The following is a 12,483-nucleotide window of genomic DNA, read 5'->3' on the forward strand; positions in this document are numbered from 1 at the left end:
CCATTTGTTGGGAATCTTAATCGGTTGACAACAGGGATATCAAATAAACATATTGTCAGATGGATGTAGATATTTTTTGTTACAATATTTAATTTACTTTTACAGCAACACTCTTAACTGTCCAGCGGTGGACCTTATGCCTTTTGTAATAAAATAAAAGGTTATAAGGTAATAGGTAATAGATCGGATAAGGTTTACGAACTGTCAGTTAACAGTGTAGTCGATTGTTCTTACGGTTAATTTCGAAATTCGTTGAAATTGTATGCTAAACCTACCTACTGGTAATCGTACCATCACGCTCCGCGATTGTTGCGCCATATAGGGTCCTAGCTAAATTGGTTGTTCTATACTTACGCTATAGAATTTCCAATTTAGCAAGAACCCTAAATGGCATGACAATCCCGTGCGGTGACTATACCTATAGTTTGATTGTACAACCAGTTTTGTACGCTAACGAAAGTAGGCACAGTTAAGGTATTATATATCGACACGGACAAAGTGCCAAAATATCTATATATTTATTTATTTATTTATTTATTTATTTATTTTAAACTTTATTGCACAGTAAAAAATATACAGTGACAAAAGGCGGACTTAATGCTACACGGCATTCTCTACCAGTATAGGTACAGTCAACGGTAAAAATATGGGTGTAGACAACTTACTCAAAAATATGTCCGATAGTTCTTAAGTCACTGACATAAGAGTTATGGGACATATTTTTGAGATGATTTGTACACCCATATTTTTACCGTTGACTGTATACGGTCGTATTGCCCCTAAATTAAGGCAGTGTTTACGTATTTTTGGCACTTTATCCCTGTCGGTAATTAATACCTTGACTGTTTAAGTAATATGTTTAAGAACATATGCTAAAGCTAAAACTTTTTAGCGATAATCGATCATATTTCGAGTAGGTACAGGCCGCGTAGCCAAGATGCCAATAGCTTACGCTCCGTAGCGATCGAAACGCAACTGTCACTGTCGCACTAATATGAAAGAGTGATAGAGAGACATAAAGCTTTTCGTTGTCGAAGCGATAGCGATTGTAACCTTGGCTAGGCCGGCTGTTCTGTTAGAGAGTAAATGAATTGAATATCAAATTTGATCTCTATATCAGCGGGCCACGCTCGCACTCAGTGTGATGGTTTATTTCATTGTCATTTTCATTTAATTTTTTTATTTCATTGTCAAGGTGGCACTTGGCTGTAATAGTGCTACCCAGGTGTGATGGACTAATATTCAAATCATATTGTTATCTTATCAGATTTCGCAATACAACACCCAAACATCCAACAAGAAACCTTCAGCTCCTTTCAACGCTACATTCTGTAATATTATCTAGTTAAACCTATTACCGTCCACACTTGTGGCACATTTGTCAGGAAGTCCAGTGTTTGTGGCTTGGACGCGGTGCAACTGTCATAACAGTAACTAATGCGTGTTTTCTGATATCATTTTTCAAGTCGGTAAATTAATAACGGCTGATTAGTTAGCTGTGATAGATTTCGGTTGGATTAGGGTGCGAAGTGAAATACAACTTCTAATTCTCAATGCAATTGTATCAGAAAACTTATATTAATTGGATTTGAATATAGAACAAATTGAACAAACTGAGATTTTAGCGCCAACTAAGCTAGAATTATTCAAAAACCATGGTGTCGTTGACTACAGAACTGAGAAAATTAAAAAGTATACAATCATATTTATGTAAATGTATCAACAATATTGTTTATCATAGGATTGGGTTTTGGTCTAAGTATATCTACATATCGCTGGCCCAATATTACAAGGTTCTATGTTTCACTTTTATCGAACTGAAATTTGAACATTGTCATAGTGACATTAAGTCGAATTTCAACTATCTTGAAAATGTAACATAGAACCCTGTAATATTGGCATATTAGTGATATGAATGAATAGATTAGCTAATATTATGACAATGAAAACATGAGATGATAAGATGACCTAATGATAATATTTCGATGACCTTAAACATCGTCACTAAAGTTAACATTATAGTAGAAGTAGTAAGGACAAAATGATGTCGAGTAATTTATACTCAATTTTGATTAAATTACAATAACACTGTCTTTTGTGGAGATCTCTGAATTTCTTCTGACAAAAATTTGTTACTAGATTATAATTTTGATAATGGCTAAATTTAAAAAAGTTTACTTAGAGTTAACTTCTTAGGTACAGTCGCCATTAATTAGGTATATAGGAGAGGTCAAGACGTTCAAAATTATCTAAACACGCCTCTATTGTCAATGCGTTGAAGTGCTTGTTCAGATATTTTTGAGCACCTCGGGCGCTCCGATATATCTGATGACGACTGTACTTATACCTTAACAAAAGTACACAGTAACTAACAATGCTCTCACATCGATGTTAACCTACAACAAAAGATGGTACTGACCTTATCTGTCGGTGTAGCGGCGAAAGTCGGCGGACACGCGCCGGCCCTCCATCCAGGAGTTGGAAGACCTCATCAACAAACCCTCGGTTCCGTTGAAGCCGAAGGGTGATGAGGGGCCGCCGGTCATCGTGGACGTGCAGGAGAGCTACTCTGCTGTTGAAGGTAATTCAAGAGTTTAAAAAATAAATATCGAGTAGGATACACAAATCTAGTGGTGGTCAAAAATCGTGGGTCGATTGCGCTGCACAGAGCGGAAAAATACGTAATAGATGAACATGACTAAAAATTCGACCAGGATCATTATCACACACAGATAAGAAGTTAATAAATTAAAACCAGCATTAAATATTATAGTATCTTTAGATGAAGATTACAAATTTCCTGCTGACAGACGCAAGAACTATTCCAACTAGTCTTGGTTTAAGGTCATCGGTATTCTAGAATTTATTCTCATGATTCATTCCAATATGACTAAAATAAAAAAAAACATCTTGTAATACAATAAAACATCTTGTAATACCATGGTTGCAATAAACTATTATGATCTTCAGCAATATGATTTTGATGACAGATCAAACCGGCTACCTGACCGTGCAAGTCGAGGGCAACCCAGCACCAACCTTCAAGTTCTACAAGGGCGTGACGGAGCTCATCGAGGGCGGCAGGTTCAAGTTCGTCACGGACGAGAACGGGCTCATCACGCTGTGCATGCGCAAAGTCAAGCCTAACGATGAGGGCAAATACAAGATTGTGGTCAGCAATATTCATGGAGAGGACTCGGCGGAGATGCAGCTTTATGTATCCGGTAAGTTTAACATCTGGATGTAAGCTCGCACAGTCTGTCAAATGACTTAACCTTTCGAGACCCGTCGGCTCCCTGGGTAGCCAGCATCCAAATCTCATTTTGAATTAAAATAAAATACAATAACGTTTTAAATTTAAAACTGCAATAATGACAAGGGGGTGTCGAGAGGTTAAGAAAGTACAAAATATTGTATCAGAGAAAAAGTTAGCAAGTGTAAAAAGTCATGTTGACAGAGACTGACACTTCTGAGACTGACACGTAGAGATTATATCCTCTTTGCCGATAGTTACATGTTGTCATAGGCAATTTATAATAGTTATACAAACTCGTTTCTAAACATGAAGGTATCGTGTAATGTACAAAGGTTTTCATTTCAAGGTTGATTTTAGAATAAGGATTTGCTGTTGTAGTGCATTTTTATTTTCAAACTACCCCCAGGCTTTTACCTAGCTGCTGACCTCAAACGTGCATAGCTCTGATCACATCAGAGTAGAACTCGTTTAAATTTTTAAATAGCTTGGAATCTTTGAAATATGTTTGTTATATTTAGACGCCAGTGGCATGGACTTCCGTGCCATGCTCAAGAAGAGGAAGTATGCCAAATGGGGCAAACCGGACGGCGATCCAGACTGGGGTGACCTGAAGGAGGTTGAAAAACCAGTGCCAGCGCTGAAGAAAGTTGAAAAGGTAAAATCTTTTGTGTCCAATGTAAATAGTTTTATTAAATGTAATGTTTTGTTAGATTTAAGAGAAATTTATGTACTCATAGAATTCTTGAGTGGTGATATAAAAAATAAAAACAATGTAAGACGATGTAGGGATAGTGGAAAAAAATTAAGGCAAGCTGCAAATAAAATAAACAACGAAAAATCTGTACATCGTCTTAATAATATTCTTATCTCTAAAGACGAAGAAGAAGTAAAAGATACACCTTAAATTACTTTCATACTTACATACATGTACACTGTCTTACATCGTGGATCTGAATAATACCTACTCCAAAAGTTGAAATACACTCCAAATACCCTAACTTATTTAACTTTCGATTAGCGTTTCATCCAAATTGTGCTTTACTAAAACATTCAAACTTACTAGTTTTATGTGAATGTAAATCATAATATAGGTAACTAAATACCAATAATTTATACATGATTTAAGAAATAATAATATTGTAATAAAATGTGGGTAAAGTGGATCACAACTTTTGGACTTAATTATACTACATATAATGGCAGTTCTAATTTAAGTGCGTATAAAATAAAACTAGACACGTTCATACTATTGTAGTTACATGTAGATATAGCGTCATTAGTCATTACCGTAGAAAAGCAATCTAACGGCTTCAGTAGTTACAAATCATCCTAATTACAAACACACTTAGTGTTCTCTGTAAAACATCGTATGCATCATCGTGTTTGGTCCCAGGGCCTAGAGACCGGGTATTACGAAGAGGACGGCTTCATATACGTCATTTCCGAAGGTGTTGAGATTTATAAATTTCCTGCTGACAGACGCAAGAACTCTTCCAACTGGTCTTGGTTTAAGGTCATCGGTATTCTAGAGTTTATTCTCATGATTCATTCCATTTGTCATGTCTACAGTCTCTTGAAACACTACGAATATGCATTTAGGTCGTAGTCTCATTAACCCTAACAAGTAAATTAAATTCGGGATCGTTGTATTTTTTTTGAGAACTTACCCGGGATTTTCTTAACATTAATATATGTTTAGAATCTTATTTTCCATCTTTTATTCAACCTCAGGAATTTCAAACTTCTTAACGTTTTGATGAATAAAAATTAAAAAAAAACATTCGATAATCTATGGTGTCTCTTTTCAATTTTGACAGTGTCAATTTCAGTCAATTTCCTGAGTGTTTACCAAAATATGTTCCGTGGATTTCAACCTTTTCCATACGTATTTGGTTACACCTTTATTATGGCTGGGTGGTTGATAAGAAAAATATTTGGAAAAGTTAGTATGTTACTTAAAATCCGAAAAGCAGCTGCCTAAACACAATTTTCATAATACCTAATCTTTAAACATTTCACGAACCCACATCCATTAGTAATGATGCTTTCACTAATGCAGCTTTTGCTCATTCCCATCTCGTCAGTACACGATTAGTAACTAAATATTATGATTATAGGGTATATTTGATATAAGGAGACGTATGTCTCTCCAAGAAATGATACCCGATTGGCCCAAATTGATGGAGGCTGTGAAAGTAAAGGTTCGACTAAAAAGGAACAATAAATAAAGACTTAAAATTATAGAGCCTTATCCAGGTTTTTGAAATAAACACATTAACACAAACACATTTATATACATACAACATCATCACACTCCTCACTAAATTACGCCATATCAGCATTATAATTAATTTTATTACAAATTTTGCTGAGATATAAAATTTCAAAAGGCTGGAAAAGCTCTTTTAAATGAATGAATTAAACATGATTGATAAATTTACTAAACTAAAATTATCGTCTTAGTCATAGTCTTCAATGTTATTTTTATATTGAATACTAATCGGTTTTGGTATGTGGCATTTATCAGCACAGCCATTTACGCATCAAATTATTTATAAATCTCGTTGTCACTTTAAATTTAGTCTAGCGCCAATTTTAAATTGAAGGTTGAAGACTGTCTCTTGTGAGCGATCTAAATAAACAATGCATAAACTTGATTTTAAAATAACTTGCACAATGTTTTTGTATCACCACTTCACGTTTTGTCTTTTACTTTATGGAGATTTGTAAGTGGAATGAATTTTGTTATTGTCACAACTGTGGGATTGTCGTCAGTTATATTTACAGGTTTCTCTTTGACGTCGGATTGAGGAGCTTCTGTCACGTCATTACTATTAAAATCTATATCTTTACTTTCACTTTCATTATTAATTACAGCTGATGCATCCGGTGTTTGCAGATGTTGGGTTTTCAATAATTTTATGTGTTAATTACAAACTGTTGAAGAAGTATCGTTTGTAATTTAGTACACGGTTTTAATTAACACATTTACCTAATAATGGATAATGTGGGTTTTTTTACTAGGAAATAACCTGTAGCAAAATCTTGGATTTTATATTCCCTGTGTATGGTGTCAAATTGTAGTTTAGGTTAAAGAGTATAGATAAAGTAAGTAACTAAGGACACTGGATATTTTATAGAGAACCCATAATAGAAGACCGTCACTGGCGGAACTGATCCCAGACTGGCCGGTGCTGCACTCGTTCAAAAGAGACGAGGTTTGACACCGAAACACCGTCGATGTAGACGACACATGCATCTTGTTGTTTCACAGAATCTAGCTGTCGCGCACAATATGTGTCACCAACTACGTTTCGCTCCAGGACTTGTCAGTACCTTGCATTAATATGAGATTTTACCTTTGCTATTTTTATACCTACATTCAACTGTATAGTCAGCTTCTAAAACAGTTTCTATTTCTGATAGCAGACCTAGAAACATTTTATGGCCAAATCTAAAATTTATTTGAATTTGAAGACAAAGCAATAAACTCCATATTAGTGTAAGGAAAATTTGACGACTACCCTGGATACGACGAACACTTTAGACAGTCTCTAGAAAGCACCACTATAGGAGTGTCTACTTCTATCTTCCTCTGATGAACTCTTGCGCACTCCTTCGTCAATATTCTAGCAGCACATGCACAGGATGTTCGATATATGCACAGTGATCGATGTACTAGGTTAATTTTCAAAAATGATGCATTTATTCCAAATTTTTCCATATTTAAATGGAATTGGTATTTAGCGCAAATTAGCTATAAAATTCATCATTTTTGTACATTTACAAATTCTTCTTTTACTAGGTTTTCAATATCTTCAAGAACGTTCACTATAGCATCAAAATGGGAATCAAAATTTTGTACAATAGCATGGAGTTTTAAAACTATGTGAATGACGACGAAAGAATGGCTGAAGATTCTAACGCCTCAGTAATGGAAAATGGTTTCAAATGTTTTATTGACTTTACTTGCATTTGAGTTACTACGCCATTTGAGTGTCAGTTAGGAGATGTGCGACTGAGAATTTCTTGATGGTCAGCACTTATTGCATCGTGTATGAATAGCACCGTTTTTCTTTGTAACTGCACCATTTCAAATGTTGCTGTGGTATATCTGTTAATTTTATTCGGGGTTGTCTTCCAGAAACAAGAATCGTTCTTGAAGCCCCTCGTCGATCAATTCGCGAAGGAGGGCAAGGATAAGAAGGTGGTGTTCGAAGCTATCTTCACCAAGCCTAATGCTAAACCGAAGTGGTTCCTCCGTAAAGATGTAAGTATTATTACATATATACTTAAAACATTCAGAAAACAGAAATTATAGATTTCGAAAATATTCTAATCTTAGCAATTTTGTTTGAAATAGGAACTGTTCGCTGGCTCCAAATATAAGATGACCAACGAGCAAGACTCGTACAAACTGATCATCATGGCTCCTAAAGTGGAGGACACGGGTAAAATAACTATTGAAGTTGGTGGCATCACCTGCTCTGCGTTCCTCCAAGTTGAGGAACCAGACCCGACATATTCCTTCACCAAGAATCTGAAGAAGAGCATCAGTGGCTACACGGCGCACGAGACCACACTCGAGTGTACTGTTTCTAACAGTCTTGCCATCGTCTCCTGGTGGAAGGAAGACAAGAAGCTGGAAGATGGCGAAGAGTACCAGATCTCCAAAGACTTGTCCGGCGTATGCAGGCTTACCATAAGGAGCTCTAAGTTCGAAGACGCTGGCAAATACACCTGCAAACTTGAAAAGCAGCCAGACAAGACTGAATGTGTAGTGAAGATTGTAGGTCAGTATAAAACGAAAATAAAATTTTCATTAGCAGGTATCTTAAATGCAGCATTAAACTAAAATCACCTTCTTTTTACAGAGTATCCTTACAAATTCACTAAGGTGCTGAAGTCACAGCAGGCCATTGAAAAGGACACCATCACGCTGATTTGTGAACTTGACGATGCTGGTGGTGAAGTAGAATGGTAAGTATAACTACCCTCTTATTTAACATAAAAATATATTACATAAACAAAAATATATTATCATGTAAGGATGATATAAATGTGGTGGATCCCCTCTGTTAAAAACTTTAAAAGATTTTATTTATCCAATGGTTCCCTGCAGTCTTGGCGAGGTTGCCATAAAAAGTAACTGGCTACAATCTCTTTTAACTTGATGACAAAACTGTACATGCATACCTATACTCTGTATCTTAAACAAATAATTTGTACATTTTCGGGTAGTTTTATCATTTATTGATTAACCAACCAAATACAAAACCATTTAGATCAGTCACTGAACGACCTGACTTTATCCTACATTATTTGATCATGTAATGTTTTCATCTACCCTCAAATGGCTTCTTAAGCCATTTGAGGGTAGATTTTATTTACTCTTTTTTAAATACCTAAAGATACAGACTATAATAAATATCTTTGACATTGACATCAGCAGTCCCACCGACAGTAACACCGGGAAAATGTTCTGATAATAATATAAATGACCAGGTTCAAGAACGACGAGCCGCTGCAGACGGACAAGCGCGTCACCGTGGTGAAGGACGGGCGCAAGCGCAAGGTGGTGATCAAGGACGCCAAGGTCACGGACGCGGGCAACTACAAATGTACCAGCAACGCCGACGAGACCAAGTGCGAGCTGATCGTCAATTGTGAGTATATACTTCTTTTTTGATATATACTACTTGCCAAGGTCGAGGACGCCAAGGTCACGGGCATTCTTCTAATCTTAAACCTTATACTTCGTCTTGCTGACATATCTCCCATAAGGTGAACTACAGAAAATCATTAGCAAAAATATGCCAGACAAACTAAAACTTAACTCTTCTGGACATAACACCATTAAAGGATTTCATCAGGAGAGTTACATATATTTTATATGTTCCAGACTCGAATCGCTTCAACAAGAAGTTGAAGGACACCGAAGCAATTGAGAGAGACAAGGTGGTCCTGGAGGTGGAGCTCCAGGATCAGACCGCCGAGGCCGTATGGTCTTTCAATGGACAGCCCATTGTGCCCAACGAGAGGTATGAAGTTTTATCTGATCATTCGTACTAAATTGGTATTGAAATTGGACATCTTTCACAATATTTTTAAGTCTTTTCAGAAGCCTCCTTCTTCTGAAGTTTTGGCTTCTATACTACATAGATAAGTTAAGGCTTTATTTAATTTTTATTTTCAATATAAATAGCGGCTACATCACAACAATGCTTATATTAAAGATTCAATAAATGTGGATCTATAATATATTGGTCAGAAAAAAATCTTCTTAGGAACAAGCCTAGGGAGCCAATAGATTTTACTCCGTAACTCGACAACGGCAACGTCCAACGGCCATTGATATTATTTATTTTTTTGGTAAACAGACTGCAACGCTATTGAGCGCCGAAGAATTATAATTATCTCTTATCTAGGCAAATAAATAATTGCAATATAATACAATACCATATTCTTCACAGAATCGAAATCAAGAACCTGGGCGGCGGTAAACACCAGTTGATCTTCAACAAGCTGGAGATGGAAGATGAAGGCGAGATCCTCTGTGAGTCGGGCAAGCTCAACTCGTCTTGCAAGCTCACTGTGAAGAAGGGGGAGTCGAAGCCGACCATCGAATGTCCGGAGGATTTCTACGGGCCCGCGGGACAGCCTTTCGTCATCGAGGTGCCTTATAAAGGTGAGTACTGGCACTTTATTTGTTTGGTAACGGTTTTGTACGAAATGATACTATATAAGTGAGTTTCACTGTGAATTTGATTCCTAAGTTTCACTTTTCCAGTGGTAGGACTGGACTGTTTGGCACACTAGAATTAAAGATCATTTTTATGATGTCACATACTTACCTCAAAATGACTAGATTATCGAAAATGTTGCTTGAGCAATCAATAGGATTTACGGCATAATTACTGGACCCTATCTGGTTGATGTTGTTTACAGTTACCGGCACCCGAGTATCGCCTATTGAGGCCAAACTGTGGAAGGATGGTAAAGCGCTGCCCATCAAGGAAGTCGAGGCAGTGGTCGAACAAGAGAAGATCCTCTTTAAGATCAAGAAACCACAGAGGGATTTATCCGGCAAATACCAGATCAAGCTGTCGAACGCCCAAGGCGAAGACGCCAAGGATGTTAACATTACCATGCAGAGCGTGCCGACGCCTCCTCAGGATGTAGAAGTCGCTGAGGTGTTCCAGACATCTTGTGTGGTTACCTGGAAGACGCCACAAGACGATGGTGGTTCGCCGCTCGTCAATTACGTCATTGAAAGACAGGTCAGCACTTCAATTGTTTTGAACCCTAACCAAAATGCCAATATTACATACTATGTGTTGGAACATTTTGGTTTCTTTCGGATATATTTAAACATATTTTTTGTGATAATGCAACCCTTGTGGTTTTTGTAAAAAGCTAAGCGAATTTTCTGAGAACTTACAGCAGTTTTTTTGGCTATAGTATGCTTATATATGATTTTTGGGATAATTTCGCCAAACCAACCCTGCTAAGCTCTTTTAGTATAGGTTCAACTGTTTATAATCATAACCATTAGTTTTCTTACTCGAAAATATTTATTAAATAAGCATTTATTTATCTCAGGACCTGTCTCTCAAAGCTGGCTGGGACAACGTGGGCGAAGTGCCCGCCGGCCAACCGACCAAGTTCAAGGTCGAGGATCTCGTCGCGAAGAAGACATACAAGTTCAGGATTCGCGCTGTCAACAAGATCGGCTCCTCGGAACCGGGCATGTTTGGCAAACCTGTTCTGGCGAAGGATCCGTGGGGTAAGAATCTCATAATACTTTTTAACTACCTACTTTGATATTTCTTCTTCTCGTTATAAGGTCTAACCAGACCTCATTAGTGTGTTATTCGTGAACTGTTTGCGTTCTGACATCGTATCTACTAAGAAATGTAAGCGAGCAGATAGTTTGCAAATGGTTCGCGAATGGCGCATTCATCGGACAGATATGGACGCTCCTTAATGGTCTAATTTAGGCTTCCTTTAATGTATGTTAGTCATAACTTATAATCGATTAATATCTTATGATCGATTTAAATATTGAGCCAACTGCTCTCACGAGATTATCGCCCTACGGGCTTTTTGTCTACTTCAATTTCTGCGACTTCTTATTTTTCTTATAAGCAACTTTTTCATAAGCTTCTCCTGGTTTCATGTCTCTTCTTCCTGGCGTTATCCCGGCATGGGAGCCTGGGGTCCGCTTGACAACTAATCCCATGATTTGACGTAGGCACTAGTTTTTACGAAAGCGACTGCCATCTGACCTTCCAACCCAGAGGGGAAACTAGGCCGTATTGGGATTAGTCCGGTTTTCTCACGATGTTTTCCTTCACCGAAAAGCAACTGGTAAATATCAAATGATATTTCGTACATAAGTTCCTAAAAACTCATTGGTACGAGCTGGGGTTTGAACCCGCGACCTCCGCGCGCTTCTCCTGGTTTCATGTATCAGTTGCTAAATCTTTTTGTCTGTTTTAGACGAACCCTCTAAGCCCAAGAATGTGGAGCTTACGGACTGGGACAAAGACCACGCAGACCTCAAATGGCAGAAGCCGGACAAGGATGGCGGTGCGCCAATCACTGGCTACGTCATCGAGTACAAGGTAAAATCACATTTGAATTTTTAGATTTCTCTTTTTATTTTCTCAATTTATATATTCACGAAAAAATGCAATAATTGTTCTAAAAAAATTCACAAAGATTCTGTCATCTGTATATGTCAGTGTGATGGGATAGGATCAGGGCGTCCATGGTTTTTAGGGTTCCGCACCCAAAGGGTAAAACAGGGCCCTATTACTAAGACTCCGCTGTCCGTCCGTCCGTCTGTCACCAGGCTGTATCTCGTGATCTGTGATAGCTAGACAGCTGAAATTTTTACAAATGATGTATTTCTGTTGCCGCTATAACAACAAATACTAAAAACAGAATAAAATGAAGATTTAAGTGGGGCTCCCATACAACAAACGTGATTTTTGACCGAAGTTAGGCGGAGCGTTAGCAAAGTCGGGCGGGGTCAGTACTTGGATGGGTGACCATTTTTATAGATAATGGTACGGAACCCTTCGTGTGCGAGTCCGACTCGCACTTGGCCGGTTTTTTGTATTGTACATACAAAGCAGAAATGACTGTTCTCGAAAAAAAAGCAAAATATTCTAATTCTGTCTTCCAAGGATACTTATGTGATAGGATAGGATCACGACGTT

General features: G+C 37.5%; 1 protein-coding gene across 1 annotated transcript in view; it reads left to right on the forward strand.

Annotated features, from left to right (window-relative positions):
* The window catches only part of LOC134801507 (twitchin), a 159,122-nt gene that overhangs the window by 45,942 nt on the left and 100,697 nt on the right, over nucleotides 1-12,483 (forward strand). Inside the window, 12 exon segments of the mRNA XM_063774119.1 lie at nucleotides 2,437-2,581; nucleotides 2,991-3,224; nucleotides 3,775-3,911; nucleotides 7,401-7,526; nucleotides 7,620-8,049; nucleotides 8,131-8,236; nucleotides 8,762-8,922; nucleotides 9,159-9,297; nucleotides 9,730-9,944; nucleotides 10,205-10,536; nucleotides 10,859-11,042; nucleotides 11,759-11,883. Coding sequence (XP_063630189.1) covers nucleotides 2,437-2,581; nucleotides 2,991-3,224; nucleotides 3,775-3,911; nucleotides 7,401-7,526; nucleotides 7,620-8,049; nucleotides 8,131-8,236; nucleotides 8,762-8,922; nucleotides 9,159-9,297; nucleotides 9,730-9,944; nucleotides 10,205-10,536; nucleotides 10,859-11,042; nucleotides 11,759-11,883 — 2,334 coding nt within the window.

The sequence above is a fragment of the Cydia splendana genome, chromosome 22 (genome assembly GCF_910591565.1).
Source record: "Cydia splendana chromosome 22, ilCydSple1.2, whole genome shotgun sequence".
Lineage (NCBI taxonomy): Eukaryota > Metazoa > Arthropoda > Insecta > Lepidoptera > Tortricidae > Cydia > Cydia splendana.